At 41.9% G+C, this 18,906-nt stretch overlaps 1 protein-coding gene across 1 annotated transcript in view; it reads left to right on the top strand.

The window, feature by feature from the left end:
* The window catches only part of SLC35F2 (solute carrier family 35 member F2), a 74,164-nt gene that overhangs the window by 40,921 nt on the left and 14,337 nt on the right, over positions 1-18,906 (top strand). The window contains exons 3-4 of the mRNA XM_036258601.1: positions 5,869-5,996; positions 18,188-18,347. Of these exons, the coding sequence (XP_036114494.1) occupies positions 5,869-5,996; positions 18,188-18,347 (288 nt within the window). The remainder of the gene's footprint in view (positions 1-5,868; positions 5,997-18,187; positions 18,348-18,906) is intronic.

Genomic DNA, 18,906 nt, shown 5'->3' with positions numbered 1-18,906 from the left:
CCCGCCCCCCTCCTGCCTTCCCCACACTATTATCTGTGTCCATTGGTTATGCATATATGCATAGAAGTTCTTTGGTTTCTCTCTTCTCGCCCCACCTCTGCTCTTCTCTTTGAGGTTCATCAGTCTAACAACCAATTTGTACTTCCTAATCTCTTCATCTTTTTCACCCAACTCCCTCCCCTCTGGCAACCAACAAAACGTTTTCTGTATCTATGAGTCTGTTTCTGTTCTGCTTGCTCATTTTGTTTGCAGACTCAATTGTTGATAGATATGTATTTATTGCCATTTTATTGTTCATATGTTTTTATCTTCTTCTTCATCAAGAAGACCTGTCCACATTTCCTATAATATGAGTTTGGTGGTCATGATCTCCTTTAGCTTTTTCTTGTTTGGGAATCTCTTTATATGGCCATTGATTCTAAATGATAGCTTTGCAGGATAGAGTAATCTTGGTTGCAGGTCCTTCCTTTTCATCACTTTAAATATTTCTTGCTTCTCCCTCCTGGCCTACAAAGTTTCTTTTGAGAAATCGGCCAACAGCCTTATGGGAGCTCCCTTGTAGGTAACTGATTGCTTTTCTCTTGCTGCTTTTAAGATTCTCTTCTTGTCTTCTTGTATTTTAATGATGATGTGTCTTGGTATGGCCCTTTTTGGGTTCATCTTGTTTGGGACTCTCTGTGCTACCTGCACTTCTATGCCTGTTTCCTTCACTAAGGGAATTTTTCTGTCATTATTTTTTCTTTTTTTTTTTTTTTTATTAATTAATTTTTGTTACAGATGTTTCTCCTTTTCCCCCCACGGATTCCCCCCTCCCCCTCCCTCCATGCCCTTTCCCCAGTTTGTTGTTCATGTCCACTGTTCATGCATACATGCATATAAGTTCTGTGGTTTATCTCTCCCCCACCACCCCCTCTTCTGGGGATTGTCAGTCTGTACCCCACTCCCACATCTCTGGGACTACCCCATTCCTCAGACTGTTGTGTTCATTATATTCCACACATAAGTGAGATCATATGATACTTGTCTTTCTCTGTTTGGCTTGTTTCACTTAGGATGATACTTTCCAGGTTCCTCCATGTAGTCTCAAAGGATAAGAGATCTTTCTTTCTTACAGCTGCGTAGTACTCCATTGTGTATATGTACCACTGCTTTTTCATCCATTCGTCTACTGATGGGCACTTGGGCTGTTTCCAGATCTTAGCTATTGTAAATAGTGCTGCTATGAACATGGAGGTACATATATTCTTTCTGATGGGTGTTACAGGCTTCTTAGGGTATATTCCTAGAAGTGGAATCACTGGGTCAAATGGAAGTTCAATTTTTAATTTTTTGAGGTAACACCATATTGTTTTCCATAGTGGCTGCACCAGTCTGCATTCCCACCAGCAGTGTACTAGAGTCCCCTTTTCTCCACATCCTCGCCAACATTTGTTGTTTGATGATTTGTTGATGGCAGCCATTCTGACAGGTGTGAGGTGATACCTCATTGTTGTTTTAATTTGCATCTCTCTGATGATGAGCATTTCTTCATATGTTTCTTAGCCATTTGTACTGTCATTATTTTTTCAAATAGGTTTTCAATTTCTTGCTCTCTCTCTTCTCCTTCTGGCACTCCTGTGATGTGAATGTTGGTAAGCTTGAAGTTGTCCTACAGGCTCCTTATACTATCTGCATTTTTTTGGATTCTATTTTCTTTTTTCTGTTCTGATTGAGTGTTTTTGCTTTCTTATATTCCAAATAGATGTTTTGCTCCTTGGCTTCACCTACTGTACTATTGAATCTCTGTAAATTATTCTTTTTTTTTTTATCCTCACCCGAGGATATTTTTCCATTTTTTGTACAGATAGAGTGGGAGGGAGAGAGAGGAAGGGAGAGAGAGAGAGAAACATCGACGTGAAGGGACACATCGAGTGGCTGCCACCCGCATGACCAACCAGGGCCGGGGACAAACTGCAACCGAAGTACGTGCCCTTAGCGGGAACTGAACCCGGGTCTCTCCGGACCGCAGGCCGACGCTCTAACCGCTGAGCCAAACTGGCCAGGGCTGTAAATTATTCTTTATTTCAGTTAGTGCCTCCTTCATTTCTAACTGGTCCTTTATCATGCTCTTGAGGCCCTCACTAAGTTCATTGAGCATCCTTATAAGCAGTGTTTTGAACTCTGTATCTGTTAGATTGCTTATCTCCATTTCATTTAGTTCTTTTCCTGGAGTTTTGTTCTGTTCTTTCAAAAGAACAGTTTCTTTATCTTCTCATTTTGGCTGTCTCCCTGTGTTTGTTTCTATGTATTAGGTAGAGTAGCTTTGTCTCCTAGGCTTTGTAGGGTGGCCTGTTGTGGTAGGTGTCCTACAGAGTCCAGTGGCACAGCCTTCTTGGTCACCCAGAAGGGCCCTCAAGGTGCACCCGTCGTGTGGACTTTATACCCTTTTATTGTAATTGAGTCTTGATTGCTGTTGGCACATCAATGGGAGGGTTTTACTCAGGCTGATCAGCTGCAAGGACTGGCTGTGCCCACTAATCACCAACCTCTGACTGCCTTGGATGATCAGCTGTGCAGGAGCCCACCACACAGAGCAAGACTTACTTCAGCAGTGCTCTGGTACCCCTTGAGTCCATTCCTTGAGTGTTTCATTTGTGAGGGGTTTGGGTGGTGGTGCTTCAACGTGGGCTGAAGCTGTCCACCAGGTGTGCTGGCTCTGGGGCAAGATCAGCCACTGCCTGTGTTCTACCCAGGGCCACCAGGCATAAGCTACAAAGTGATCTGCCGATGGCTGCTTCTTGTGCTGGAGTTGGAAGTGCCCAGGTGAAGCCAAGCTGTGAACCAAGTCTGGCTGCTTCTGGTGCTTGGCCTGGGGCCACTTAGCGAGAGGTATGGGGCTCACTGTGGCCAGATGCTGCTTGTTTGAGAGAATTTAGGAAAATCTGAAGCAGGAGGCAAAGCAGGCCAATCCTATGGTAAAGTCATTGGAAACAGCTTGGGTGGGTCAGAAAGTTGTGTGGGGCAGGGCCTCAGGGAATCACCGGGATGGGCAAGCAGTGTGAACTAGGTTGCTGGAGTCCCAGATATGGTGACCCTCTGCCTGCCCTGTGGGGGAAGGGCTAACCAAAGGAACAATGGCCTCAGCCAGCACGTCTGTTCAGGAGAAAACTGCCTCTCCAGCCCTCAACCCAATGCCAAACAATTCAGGTCTCCCCTGAATGTCTCTGGTGCCTTTCAAGCTGCCTCTCCTTTGCGCTGGAGCTCAGAGGGAGCAAGTCTGAGTAAGTCAATATGCAGGCCCTTTAAGAGGAACTGTCTGGGGCTCTAGCAGCATCAGCCTCTCTCAATACTGCTGGTTTTACAGCCAAAAGTTATGGGGACTTGTCTTCCTGGCACTGGAGTCCTGAGTTGGGGGGCCTGGTATGGGAGGGGGACCCTTCACTCCTCAGGAAGGACCTTCTCAGCCTGTCCGTGCCTCTGCCCCTCCTACCAGTCTTGATGTGGCTGCTTTAATTTCATAGTTGTAGGACTTCCATTTAGCCCGATTTCAGACTCTTCTGAAGGATGGATGTTCTGTAATTTAGTTGTAATTTTGATGTGGTTGTAGGAGGAGGTGAGTACCATATTTACCTATGCTGCTGTCTTGACTGGAAATCTGATCCTTATTTTATTTTATTTAAAACATTTTTTTTGTTACAGATGTTTCTCCTTTTATACCCCATTGGCACCCCCCTCCCCATCCACCCCCTGTCCCGTCCCCAGCTTTGTTGTCCATGTCCATTGGTCATGCATACATGCATATAAGTTATGTGGTTTATCTCTTCCCATCCCCCCCTTCTGAGGGATGTCAGTCTGTGCCCTACTTCCATGTTTCTGGGTGTACTGTATTCCTCAGACTGTTATGTTCATTATATTCCGTATATAAGTGAGATCATGTGGTATTTGTCTTTTTCTGCTTGGCTTATTTCACTTCAGATAATACTTTCCAGGTCCCTCCATGTCGTCTCAAAGGATAAGAGATCTTTCTTTCTTACAGCTGCATAGTACTCCATTGTGTATATGTACCACTGCTTTTTTATCCATTCGTCTACTGATGGACACTTGGGCTGTTTCCAGATCTTAGCTATTGTAAATAGTGCTGCTATAAACATGGGGTACATATATTCTTCCTGATTGGTGTTTCAGGCTTCTTAGGGTTATTCCTAGAAGCGGGATCACTGGGTCAAATGGCCATTCAATTTTTAATTTTTTGAGGTAACACCATATTGTTTTCCATAGTGGCTGCACCAGTCTGCATTCCCACCAGCAGTGTACTAGAGTTCCCTTTTCTCCACACCCTCGCCAACACTTGTTTGATGATTTGTTGATGGTAGCCAATATGACAGGTGTGAGGTGATACCTCATTGTTGTTTTAATTTGCATCTCTCTGATGTCTAATCCTTTTTTTTTTAAATGTTTTCTTTATTAATTTTAGAGAGAGAAAAAGGGAGAGAGGGATATAGAAACATTGATGAGTGAGAACATTGATTGGCTGTCTCCTGCATGCCCCCTACTGGGGATTTGGCCCACAACCTGGGCATGTGCCCTGACCCGGAATCGAATTGGCAATCTCTTGGTGCATGGGTCTATGCTCAACCACTGAGCCACACCAGCCAGGTTGCTAATCCTCTTTTATTATGAACCTTAAAGGTTCAATGATGTTCCTATGTGTCAAGATAAGAAAGTTATTTTTGGAAGAAAATACAAACCTATTGTAGGGGGGGGGGGGAAATAATTTGAAGGAGAATGTACCAAATTTGGCAAGAGCTTTTTTTTAATCCTCACCCGAGGACATTTTTGTCCAGATAGAGTAGGAGGGAGAGAGAGAGAGAGAAACATCGACATGAAAGGGACACATCGAGTGGTTGCCACTCGCATGACCCAACCAGGGCTGGGGACAAACTGCAACTGAGGTACGTGCCCCTAGCAGGAACCGAACCCGGATCTCTCCAGACCGCAGGCCAATGCTCCAACCGCTGAGCCAAACCGGCCAGGGCTTGGCAAGAGCTTTAGGAGGTGGAAATAGAACTGGTACATGGTTAATAGGGATTTTGATCTTCACTGTAAGCATTGGCCTTGAGTAAGTCAGTGAAACTCATAAACATGACAGTATGGTTTCCCTAAGGTTTGCCTTTTAGGTGTTTTTTGTACCATCTCATGTTGAGGAAGACTAACTGTGCTTTCAGGATTTTCCTGTTAATTTGGTTTTAATGGTAATTATCTGGTTATGATTCTCACTCCCTTCATTTCTTTGTAGGTTATTTACAATAAGCCTTCTAATCTATCTGCTAACTGTATGTCCTGTGATGGTAGATTCTCTAAAGAAGTGAATCACAGTTAACTTGAATAAATAGAATTTCATGAATAGGAGGTGTTTCTTCAATGGTGCCACTTAAGTCTTTTTCCAAACTTATCGCTGACTTAATTTTCTCTGGAAAGCACATCTCTTCCAAAAGAATGACCATATGCAGAATTTCTTTTGAAAAAGCCCATGAATGGAGGTTAAATTTCCATAAGAAAACATTTCATTTCCTAGGATAATCAGTAGCTTGTCAGGAATGGCAACAACCAAAATTGTATCTAGATATTGTATTTCTGTCACAATGAGGAAGGGAATTTAATAACTTTTTTCTACTTTTTCTCTGGTGCTTTCATTGTACACTTGGTTTGTGATGACACCTTAGCTGAGTCTTATACTGGAAAAGTCTGACTGCTGAACTGTTGTAGGAATTTGGATTATGAGTAGTGGAAATCAGGAGGGGCCACATCTAAAATACACAGTAAACACTAAGTCAACGTGCACGCATCATTTTCAGGTTACATGTACTAACCCAGATTTCTTTCAACCAGGCAGTGATAACCTTTTATGCATCTTGAAAAGAAAATGGTGGAAGTATATCCTGCTGGGACTAGCAGATGTAGAAGCGAATTACCTAATTGTCAGAGCGTACCAGTACACGACTCTAACCAGCGTCCAGGTAAGAGGACATCCTCTGGCGAATTTGGAGTTTAGTTTTTTTTAAAATGTACTTTTTTATTGATTTTTAGAGAAAGAGGAAGGGAGAGGGAGAGAGAGGGAAACATCAATGTGGAAATGGAACATCAGTCGGCTGCCTCCTGCATGCCCCCTATCAGGGATTGAGCACGCAACCCCTGGCATGTGTCCTAACTGGGAATTGAACCATTAGTCTTTTGGTGCATGAAATGACACCCAACCAACTGAGCCACACTGGCCAGGGCTTTGGATTTTATAGTTTTAAGAGAAGAATATGAACTCATATGTGTTAATTTTCTGGAAAACCTGTTCACTTGAAGAAAACCTAAACACAAGTGGATACTATCTGTTTTCCAGTGGAGCATATGTGCTAATGAGAAAGGGTTTCTGGACTTAGTGAAAATGTATACAAGTTAATGAGTTCTCAAATTACAAATGCTATAGCAGATTAGAACAGTTTCTACCAAAATAAGCATAAATATTTAGTTGGCAATTGATGCTGTGATGTTGATGAGAGTGCTGCTTTATGTGTTGCTCACACATGAATATAAAGTGGATGTACCTTTGTGCTACAGAAGAGAGAGGTTTGCTAGTAAAGTAGGTATTCAAGACAAAGGAACCTGCTAGACATCTTGGGTAGAGATCGTAGCCAAAGGCAAAACTCACATCCTTGTTTGTTTATTCACTGAATTTAAAGAAATGTTCCTATATAGCAGTCAACTTGGTGGAGTTGAGGAAAACTAATTCAGTTGTGTTTTTTTAAATTGGGTGTATGTGAATCTAATGGACAAAATAAACTGATGAACAAAAATAGAAACAGAGGCATGGATAGATGAAACAGACTGACACCTGTCAGAGGGGAGGAGGTTGGGGGCTGGATGAAAGAAGGTGAAGGCATTAACCAAAAACACACACACACGCACACACACACACACACAGACGCACACAGACAACAGTGTGGTGATAGCCAGGAGGAAAGGGGGGTGGGAATAGGTGGAAGTGGGGAAACGGAGGGAAAATGGGCATGGAAAGAGACTGCCTTGGTCGAGGGGTGCACAATGTAGTATGATTCAGTTGTCTTAATGTTAGGAAGCTATGGGATGTGTTGTAACACTGACTTGCCATTGCTAATGACAAAATGTTTTATAAATGGAGGTGAAAGAAAGATAGACTCCATTGCCAGGTTAGACTCATTGTTTAATGAATTTATAACTTTTTGATGCATGGCTTTTCTCACCATGTAAAACAGAGATGTTCTTATTTGATTCCCAAATATTAGGAATGTGGAATAATTGAAGTGAGATAAGGATTGATAGGAACTCAGTATTTTTCCAATGGGAATATACATTAAGTGCTATTATTACCAGAATGCATTTTTTTTTTTTTTATCCTCATTCGAGGACATTTTTCCATTTTTTGTGTTCAGGTAGAGTGGGAGGAAGAGAGAGGAACGGAACAGAGAGAGAGAGAGAAACATCGACGTGAAAGGAACACATCGAGTGGCTGCCACCCGCACAACCGGCCAGGGCCGGGGACAAACTGCAACCGAGGTACGCGCCCCTACGGGAACCGAACCCGGGTCTCTCAGGACCGCAGGTCGACGCTCTAACCGCTGAGCTAGGGCCCAGAATGCATTTTATTAAATGCTTTATTTTCTGTAACCTTGTGCTAAGCACGGTCCACAGCACACCTCTTTATTTTTGACTGGCATGAGTTTAAAAGTCCAGAAAGGAAATATTTGTTAAGACAGACATTGTAGGAGGTACATAGAAAACCCCAGAATTTCTTAAAAATTAAAACCAGGAATTAAATAAAGGATGAAGTTTATCACAAATAGTATTAACTGTACTTTAAACAGTGGGCAGTCAGTAAGTGAAAAATAGCATTTTCTAGTCACATCTACCCTCATAATCTCACACACAATTCAATGACTTGATTACAATTTCCAGAAACTTTGATCTCTGACCAGTGATGATCAGGTGCAAGGTCTAAACACAAAGGTGTGTTAGAACACTCACACTTGGGTTTTGTGACTGAAGTTCATTTCTCCTATTCCAAAATAATTTTTTTCATATTAGACTCTTAGAAAAACCTAAGCATTTGATTGTCAAAAGTTGTGTATTTATGGCTTCAGCAAGGAGTATATTTTCATTTTATATTTATTTATTTTTCATCACCATTTAATCCCCTATGCCCTCTTCCACCTCCACCTGGCTTCCCTACCAAGTGTGTGTGTGTATATATATGTATATGTTCCTGTGTGTGTGTGTGTGTGTGTGTGTATATATATATATATATATATTTATTTATTTATTTTTGTTACAGATGTTTCCCCTTTATCCCCCATTGACACCCTCCTTCCCCTCCCTGACCTCCCCATCCCCAGTTTTGTTGTCCATGTCCATTGGTTATGCATGCATCCATATAAGTTCTGTAGTTCATCCACCCCCCCCCTTCTGGGGATTGTCAGTCTGTACCCTACTTCCATGTCTCTGTGACTACCCTGTTCTTCAGACTGTTATGATCATTATATTCCACAAATAAGTGAGATTATATGATATCTGTCTTTCTTGGATTGGCTTGTTTCACTTAGGATAATACTTTCCAGGTGCCTCCATGTTGTCTCAAAGGATAAGAGATCTTTCTTTCTTACAGCTGCATAGAACTCTGTCGTGTATATGTACCACTACTTTTTTATCCATTTGTCTACTGATGGACATTTGGGCTGTTTCCAGATCTTAGCTATTGTAAATAGTGCTGCTACAAACATGGGGGTACATATATTCTTTCTGATTGGTGTTTCAGGCTTCTTAGGGTATATTCTTAGAAGTAGGATCACTGGGTCAAATAGCAATTCAATTTTAAAATTTTTGAGGTAACACCACATTGTTTTCCATAGTGGCTGCACCAGTCTGCATCCCCACCAGCAATGTACTAGACTCCCCTTTTTTTCACACCCTCGCCAACACTTGTTGTTTGATGCTTTGTTATTGGCAGGAGACATTCTGACAGGTGTGAGGTGATACCTCATTGTTGTTTTCATTTGCATCTCTCTGATGATTAGTGATGTTGAGCATTTCTTCATTAGTCTCTTGGCCATTTCTATCTCCTATTTGAAGAGGTGCCTATTTAGCTCCTCTGCACGTTATTATTTATTTATTTTTTATCCTCACCCGAGGACATTTTTCCATTTTTTGTTCAGATAGAGTGGGAGGGAGGGAGGGAGGGAGGAGAGAGAGAGAGAGAGAGAGAGAGAGAGAGAGAGGGAGAGAGGGAGAGGGAGAGAGAGAGACACACATTGATATGAAAGGGACACATCGAGTGGCTGCCTCCCGCATGACCCAACCAGGGCCAGGGACAAATTGCAACCATGGTACGTGCCCTTAGAGGGAAGCAAACCTGGGTCTCTCAGGACCACAGGCCAACGCTCTAACTGCTGAATCAAACTGGCTAGGGTCTCTGCCCATTTTTCAATTGGGTTCTTTGTATTCCTTTTGTTGAGTTGTATGAGTACCCTATATATTTTGGAAATTAACCCTCTATCTGATGTATCATTGGCAGTTATGCTCTCTCATGCAGTGGGTGCCCTTTCCATTTTGATGGTTGTTTTTTTGCTGTGCAGAAGCTTTTGAGTTTGATGTAGTCCCATGTGTTCATTTTCTCCTTTGTTTCTGTTGCCTTAGGTGATGTGTCAGTAAAAATTCTGCTGTGTATGATGTCTGAAATATTGTTGCCTAAAGTCTCTTCTAGGATTTTATGGATTCATGAGTTACATTTAAGTCTTTTATCCATTTTGAGTTTCTTCTCGTGTAGGGTGTAAGTTGATGGTCTAGTTTCATGTTTCTGCAAGTAGCTGTCCAATTTTCCCAGCACCATTTATTAAAGAGGCTGTCCTTACTCCACTGTATGCTTTTGCCACCTTTGTCAAATATTAATTGAGCATATTGCCTTGGGTCCTTTTCTGGGTTCTCTGTTCTGTTCCACTGGTCTATATACTTGTTCCTGTGCCAGTACCAGGCTGTTTTGATTATGGTGGCTTTGTAGTATAACCTGAAATCTGGTATTGTGATCCCTCCAACTTTGTTCTTCCTTTTCAAGATTGCTGTGGCTATTCGAGGCCTTTTTTGGTTCCATATGAACTTTTGAAGTAAATGTTCTAATTCTGTGAAGTATGCCGTTGGTATTTTGATGGGGATTGCGTTGAATCTATATATTGCTTTGGGTAATATGGACATTTTAATGATGTTAATTCTCCCAATCCACGAACAGGGTATGTGCTTCCACTTTTTTACATCTTCGTCTATTTCTTTTTTTCAATGACCTGTAGTTTTCTGCGAATAGGTCCTTTATTTCTTTGGTTAAGTTTATTCCTAGGTATCTTAATTTTTTTGCCGCAATGGTAAATGGGATTGTTTTCTTAGTTTCTCTTTCTGTGAGTTCATCATTGGTGTATAAGAATGCTGTCAATTTCTTGACGTTAATTTTGTATCCTGCTACTTTGCCAAATTCATTGATTAAGTCTAGTAAACTTTTGATGGAGTCTTTGGGGTTTTCTATGTACAGTATCATGTCATCTGCAAATAATGACAGTTTCACTTCCTCCTTTCCAATTTGGATATCTTTTATTTTTTCTTCCTGTCTGATTGCTGTGGCTAAGACTTCCAGTAGTAGGTTAAATAGGAGTGGCGAAAGTGGGCATTCTTGCCTTGTTCCTGTTCTTAAGGGAAATGCTTTTAGTTTTTGCCCATTGAGTATGATGTTGGCTGTAGGTCTTTCATATATGGCCTTTATTATATCGAGATATGATCCCTCTATTCCCACACTGCTGAGCATTTTTATCAGAAATGAATGCTGGATTTTTTTGAAGGCTTTTTCAGCATTTATTGATATTATCATGTGGTTTTTATTCTTCATTTTATTTATGTGGTGTATCACGTTTATGGATTTGCGAATATTGTACTAGCCTTGCATCCCTGGGATGAATCCCACTTGGTCATGGTGGATAATTTTTTTGGTGTATTGCTGGATCTGATTTGCTAGTATTTTGTTAGGATTTTGGCATCTATGTTCATCAGGGATATTGGCCTATAGTTTTCTTTCTTTGTTGTGTCTTTTTCTGGTTTTGGAATTAGAATTATGCTGGCTTCATAAAACGAATTTGGAAATCTTTTTCTTCTTGAATTTTTTGAAATAGTTTGAGGAGAATGGGTATTAGTTCTTCTTTGAATGTTCAGTAAAACTCCCCCATGAAGCCATCCGGGCCTGGGCTTTTGTTTGCTGGGAGAGTCTTGATTACATCTTCAATTTCTTTTGTTGTTATTGGTCTGTTCAAGTTTTCTATCTCTTCCTGATCCAGTTTTGGGAGACTATGTGTTTCTAGAAATTTGTCCCTTTCGCTTAGATTGTCGAATTTGTTGCCATAAAATTGTTCATAGTAGTTGTTAACGATATTTTGTATTTCTGTGGTGTCAGTTGTTATCTCTCCTCTTTCATTTCTGATTCTGTGTATTTGGGTTCTCTCTCTTTGTTTCTTGGTGAGTCTAGCTAAGGGTCCATCAATGTTGTTTATCTTTTCGAAAAACCAGCTCTTTGTTTTATTGATCCTTTGAATTGTTTTTTTGGTCTCTATGTCATTTATTTCTGCTCTGATCTTTACTATTTCCTTCCTTCTACTTGACGTGGCGTTTTCTTTTTGTTTGCTCTCTAGTTCTTTAAGTTGTTAGGTTAGATAGTGTATTAGAGATTTTTATTCTTTTTTGAGGTAGGCCTGTAGTGCTATGAACTTCCCTCTCAGAACTGCTTTTGCTGCATCCCATAGATTTTGTGTTGTTGTGTCTTTATTTTCATTGGTTTCCTGGAAGTTTTTGATTTCTTCCTTGATCTCCTCGGTGACCCATTCATTGTTTAATAACATGCTATTTAGCTTCCATGTGTTCAAATGTCTTTGTATGTTCTTCTTGCAATTGCTTTCTAGTTTCATGCCATTGTGATCTGAGAAGATGCTTGATATAATTTCAATATTCTTGAACTTGTAGAGACTTAGTTTGTGCCCAAACATGTGGTCTATCTTTGAGAATGTTCCATGTGCACTTGAGAAGAATGTGAATTTTGTAGTTTTGGGGTGTAGTTCTCTGTACATATCTATTAAATCCATTTGGTCTAGTGCTTCATTTAGAGTCTCTGTTTCCTTGCTAATTTTTTGTCTAGAGGATCTATCCAGTGATGTCAGCGGGGTGTTGAAGTCCCCTGCTATGATTGTATTGCTATCGATTTCTCCTTTGAAGTCCTCCAGAAGTTTTTTAGTATATTTTGGTGCTCCTATATTGGGTGCATATATGTTTATCAAGGTTATATATTCCTGTTGGATAGATCCTTTCAATATTACGTAGTGGCCTTCTTTGTCTCTAATTATGGCCTTCATTCTGAAATCTATTTTATCAGATATAAGTATTGCTACCCCAGCTTTTTTTTTCTTTTCCGTTTGCTTGAAAGATTTTTTTCCATCCCTTCACTTTCAATTTATGTGAGTCTTTTGTTGTGAGGTGGGTTTCTTGTAAACAACATATAGATGAGTTATGCTTTCTTATCCAATCAGCTACTCTGTGTCTTTTTATCGTAGCATTCAGACCATTTACATTTAAGGTGATAATTGATATGTATTTATTTCTCACCATTTTTGTTTAGTGTGGTTCTATTTTTCTTCCTATTTTTTCTTCTATTATAGCAGTCCTTTTAACATATCTTGTAGTGCTGGTTTGGTGTTAATATATTCCCTTAGTCTTTGTGTGTCTGGAAAGCTCTCTATTTGAACTTCTATTTTGAATGATAGCCTTGCTGGATAGAATAGTCTTGGATTCAGATTCTTGTTTTTCCATGACCTTGATTACTTCATGCCACTGTCTTCTGGCCTGTAGTGTTTCTGTTGAGAAGTCAGCTGAGAGCCTTATGGGGTTTCCTTTGTAGGTAACCTGTTCTTTATCACTTGGTGCCTTTAGGATTCTTTCTTTGTCTTTAATTTTTGGCATTTTAATTACTATGTGTCTTGGTGTGGGCCTGTTTGGGTTCTTCTTACTTGGGGCTCTCTGTGCTTCTTGAACTTGAATGCCTTCTTCCTTCACCAAGTTAGGAAAGTTTTCTTTTATTATTTCTTCTAATATATTCTCTAACCCTTGCTCATTTTCTTCCTGTTCGGGGATTTCTATGATGCGAATGTTATTATGTTTCCCGTTGTCCCACAGTTCTCTTAAGCTATCTTCCGGTTTTGTAATCATTTTTTTTCTTTCGGTTTCCTGATTGGTTACTTTTTTCTACCCTGTCTTCTAATTCACTGATCCGGTCCTCAGCCTCCTCTACTTTGCTGGTTAGTCCTTCTAATGTGTTCTTTATTTCTGATATGTCGTTCTTCATTTCTTCTTGGTGGTTTTTAATTTTCAACTGGTTGGTTTACAACATTTCTATGTCTTTACTCATGGTGCTCATGTCCTTACACATGCTGTTGAGCTTCCTCAATATTATGGCTCTGAATTTAGTTCTGTTAACTTGCTTCACTGCTCCACATTTATCTCATCTTCGATAGAATTCTCTTGTTCTTTCATCTGGTATTTGTTTCTTTGTTTCACCAATTTGGCTATCTCCGTGTGTTTTGGAGCCTGCCAAATTTTCCCTGTGGGTGTTGGTGTTCTGCTGTTTGTGGCTCCCTCTACTAGGTTCGGATGAGCTTGGGTGGGCTCACGTTAAACACCACTGTCAAGTCTTACTTTTCTGCGTAGATTTGCAAGCCCAGGAAAGGTTCTGTTATCCTCTAGCTTTTTCTTGGTGTCTAGTAGTCTCAGTTACTCAGGGCCTTGGAATGTAGCCCTGGTGTTCTGCCAGTGTCCCTGGTTATATGGTTCTGTCCTGCTGCTCTTATTGCTTTTTTCCAAGGATTTGTCTTTATTTTAGTTGTAATTCCCATTTGGTCCTGGGAGATTGTCTGTGTGGCTTCTATTCACTCCGCATCCTTTTTCATATCCTCTAAGCCTGTTTGTGTGCAGCTGGGTCGCACAAGCCTTTCTGGTGCCCCCGCACCCTGCAGGTCCCTGGGTAACTGAATTGCACAGTCCCTCTGGGGAGCTGGCTCTATGCCTATGTTATGTGCTGCTGGGTCTTGCAGGCCTCTCTGGTGCTTTAGCATTCCACAGTCCCTATGGGTATCTAGAGTGTGCAGTCCCTGCTGGGTGGCACAGGCCTCTCTGGTGCTTCAGCACTCCGCAGGTCCTGCGGGTAACTGGATGGCACATTCCCTGCTGGGTTGCACAGTTCTCTCTGGTGCTTCAGTACCCCACAGGCCCAATGGGTAACTAGATCTCACAGTCCCTGGTGGTTGGCACAGGCCTTTCTGGTCCTTCAGCACCCTGCAGGTCTCGTGGGTAACTGGATGGCACAGTCCTTGCTGGGTTGAGCAGGCCTCCCTGGTGCTTCAGCACCCCACAGGTCCCATGGGTAACTGGATGGCACAGTCCCTGCTGGGTCACACAGGCCTCTCTGGTGCCCCCGCACCCTTTAGTTCCTGTGGGCTGGCAGTCTCTCTTGGGCTCCAGCTTCCCACTACTCTTGTGGGCTACTAGGTTGCAGAGGCCTCTCTGTTGCCCCAGCACCCTGCAGGTCCCACGGGCAGGCAAATGGATTGCACCAGTCCCTCTCGGGCTCTGGCTTCCCACTGCTTTTGTGAGCTTCTGGACTACGCAGGCCTCTGTGGAGCCCCAGGTCTCGCAGCTGGTGGCTGGGGAGTGCTGCTGCCCCGTGGGGCTCAACTCCTGCTCAGCTTTTTCTGTAGATTTTGGGGATGGGTCTTATCTGCTAGTCTGTGCTTCTGTTGCCTTGGGATGAATTTCTGATCCCCAGCCTCTGTTTCTGGGGGTATATGTGGACTCTTTTTGGGCTGCTACCGTGGGGGATGGTGCTGGGCTCCTGGCTGCCTGAGGCTTCCCCGACCAGCACCTTGGGAGCTCCACCACTGTGCATTGGTGTGTGTTGACACAGAGTGTCCACTGGTCCGATGGTGCCAGGTGCACTCATGGGCTCAGGTTGCTGGGCCCTAGCTGCTCCCACTGCCTCCTCTCAGGGGAGACCCAGGATCTTCCAAATGGTGGGACCTCCAAGCTGCACAGGGAGAAGCACCCTAAAGGGCCACTTACCGTGGTAGCCGGCTGCTCCCGTCCATGGCACAGGAACCTTATGCTCTGTGTCTCTGCACTGTAGTGGTTTGGTTGTCCACCTTCACGTTCTCTCACACTCTCACCCTCCCTCTGTTCCTGCCCGCCGCCATCTTCCCCCCTCTCTACTGGGTTTCGATGAGTATGGCAGGGTCTGTGTTAAACACCACTGTCACGTCTTACTTTCCTGGGTGGATTTCTAAGCCTAGGGAAGGTTCAATTATTCTCTAGTTTTTTGCCTGGAGGCAATTAGTCTCAGTTATGTGATGAGCCTTTGGTTAAAGCCCTGAGCTTTTTTAAAAAAATCCCTTAGGTGTTCAAGGTAAGAGGATTTCCAGAAAGTGGGGCAGGTGCTTACTGGCTATTAATGAGCCTCAATTTGCATTTCTTTGGCCTGGCTGGGTGGTTTTAAATTCCTGAAGGATGGGCTGTGCTTCTTCCTGGGGCTCTGAGAAGGGGCTCTTCAAGCAAGACAGCTACTGTCCCATGATGGATGACTCAGCAAGAAACTCCTACTGCTGTCCCAGCTCTCCCAGTTCTTTATGCTCCTGAGTCGTTCCACACAGTGCCAAACCAGTCTGGCAGCGGAGTGTATGTTTTAAACCTCTGACAACTAAAGCTGTCTCCAGCAGCACAGAGCCCTCATCCCTGGAACTCTTTTGATTCTCTACTTGAGTAAGTCTCTGGCCTGGATAGTTTGAAAGGGTGGAAGTTTGGATTTTATGGTCTTTGAACCTCCTTCTAAGGATTCCTTCAAAGATTCTGTAACTACAAGTAGTAATGTAGAGGTTTTCATGAAGTTCATGATGTGGCCATTGAAACCCATGGCCTAGGTTTCTGCTCATGTCTCCTCCCATTTTATTGCCCCATCTATGTGGTCACCACCCATAGTCAACTTCTTCTCTTTTGTACTGCTTTGTTCTTATTAGAATGTAACCCTTTTTGAAGACCCCCTCCTCCCATCTCTAAGGTTTAACTCAATTTCACTTTCTCCTCTATTCTCCATTGTATCTCTAATAAAGTCCAACTTAATTTTTAAAAAATATGTTTTTATTGATTTTTTAGAAAAGGAGGAAGGGAGAGATAGAAACATTGATGTGAGAAACACCAATTGGCTGCATCCTGCACGCCTCCTACTGGGGATCGAGCCTGCAACCTGGACATATGCCCTGACCAGGAATCAAATGGGACTTCTCAGTGCATGGGACCATGCTCAATCCACTGAGCCACACTGGCCGGGCTGTCTAACTCATTTTTATACTTATGCTTTCCCAGCTTTCCCCCATTCCCAGGGTCTTACTTGTTACCTTGCTTACTGTGATTGTACAATAATTTATAAAGATTAAATTAAATAGGGGGACTCTTGGAACTGAACGAATCAGTCACCAAGAGTACATTTCGAAAAGGAGATTCAATGTAGATAAATGGCTGTATGTGATAGATATCACATAAGAAGTCTTAGAGTTTTGGAGTTGGAAGGTACTTACTTGTGAGATCATTTAGTCTGATCTCTTCATTTCATGTTTTGGCCCAGAGAGTAACTGGCTATTACTCAAAGGGTAACTCACACAGTCGGTCGCCTAGGGAGTCTGGAACTCATACCAAGGCCAAGGCAGCTCCCTTATGTGGCCCCTCGTTGCCCACCAGAATTGTCAAAAATAGGGCAAGTTTAAGTTTAATTTTAAATACAATTTGAGGACTGGGAGTCTCCTGTGAGAATTTTTAGTGACTTTTGCTATTTTTTTTTGTTTAAGCAATATAGTTCAGACTTTGTTAAGTCATTATGGCTGAATTCAGCTGGTGTCTTCTGGGACAGCCTGTTATCATTTGCATCATTTAATGCTTTGTTATTTGGGCAGGCTCAATAAAGCACTTAGGAGATTAGAGTTCTGCAGCTGGAATAAATCATAAGGCAAGGTGCCCATTCCTGTGCAGGGTGTCAGACTCCAGTAATGACCCTGCAGTAAAAGATGATTAGCTAACAACCATGGACACGATCTAGCAGGCTGCTGGAGATTTAGGGGCCTGCCTTGTCCAAGATTAAACAGCTACAGAGAGCATCCCGGACAAGGTTAAAAACAACAGGCGAACAGCAGATTGAGAAATTTTATTGGTATAATTATTACCTATTATCATTGAATACACTTTATTTCACTTTGTGAAAAACTGAGTGAATGAAATCTCTAGTTTTCCTTTTATCTTACAAATGATTTTGTATTTTCTGTAATTTTATCATCATTAATCGCCCTGCTTTTCAGACTGGCAATAGCAAGGGTGTAGCAAATATTTTCTGGACTCAGGGTCAACAGGCGCTGAAGGATCATATGATGACAAGCAAGACTATTTGCTGTGAGCAGGTGTCTGTCGGACATGGTAGGGTGGGACACTGTCAGAGAGATGGTGTCTTTCTGTTTTCTCATAATAACCAGTACTTTTTTGTAGCTCTCAGCCCAATGGCAGTTAAATATGTGGCTGTGTGATTATTTATTCTGTGTCCGGCTAGCCTTCTGTATGCTCCTGAGGGCAGGGCGTGGGTCTCTCTTTTTCTCTACATTCCAGATCCTCTCACAGTGTCTCCCAAGCTGAAATATTTGTTGACTGAGTGAATGGGTACATGTATGTAGGAAAGTATGCCTGTTGAATTTAAGGATAAACCCAGGTTGTAGTGTAGTAGAAAATTGCACAGACCCTTGGGCAGAATTCCTGAATTCAGCTATCTCTCTGACTTTTAGCTGTGTGACTTTGGGCAACTCATTTAACCTCTGTGGGCCTCTGTTTTTCATCATGTGTAAAATGGGGTTTGCAGTTTCAATCTTAGGGTTGCTGTGAGTATTAAATGAGTTAATCCAGATAAAGCATTTAGTATAGGGCTGGCAGTAATAAATGCTCAATAAAAACTAACTTTTATTATTAGTTAATTACATATATGATGGCTAATGAGAGGTGTTTGAAGCTTTTTTTTTTTTCTCCTCCCATGCAGCTTTTGGATTGCTTTGGGATTCCTGTGTTGATGGCTCTCTCATGGTTCATTCTTTATGCAAGATACAGAGTGATCCACTTCATTGCTGTGGCTGTCTGTCTGCTGGGGGTAGGGACTATGGTTGGTGCAGACATATTAGCAGGGAGGGAAGACAACTCAGGTAAGACTGTTACTTGTTTATGGTTTTGCTTAGGTTTTCGCTTTTACTTTTCAAATACATAGTAAAAGGCAGGAAACATGTCTGAGTTAACTGTCTTTACCATTTTATTTTCAGATTTACTTGCTTCTTCTGGTATTGTAACCACTTCCCAAAGCACTCTTTCTGTTCCTACCTGCCCACAGTTCTTGTTCCTTTTTGTCACATTAGTTTTGTTTTGTTTCATGAAAGAAGTTTCTTTATGTATTTGCAATTTTCTTTTGGCCCTTACATTTGTATTAGTTACTGGAAAACCTACTATAGACTCTTTTTTTTTTTTTTTTTTTAATCAAATAGAGACTTTGTGTCCACTCTGTTGATGAAAACACTTTGATATTCTTTGGACAAAGTTGAGACAATTGATGGTATAAAATCTCAGTAAGGTCAATGAGTTCACCCAATCTACAAGTGACTTCAATATCTTCTTTAAGAGAGAAATGACCTTGCTTACCTAGCTTCTTTCCCTATAATTTTCAATTAATTCCCTTCAGTAAATTCCATTGATTTCTCATGTCATAGAATC

Source organism: Molossus molossus, unplaced genomic scaffold (genome assembly GCF_014108415.1).
Source record: "Molossus molossus isolate mMolMol1 unplaced genomic scaffold, mMolMol1.p scaffold_m16_p_13, whole genome shotgun sequence".
In the NCBI taxonomy this organism is placed as follows: Eukaryota; Metazoa; Chordata; class Mammalia; order Chiroptera; family Molossidae; genus Molossus; species Molossus molossus.
This window is presented reverse-complemented; position numbering and strand designations above follow the sequence as displayed.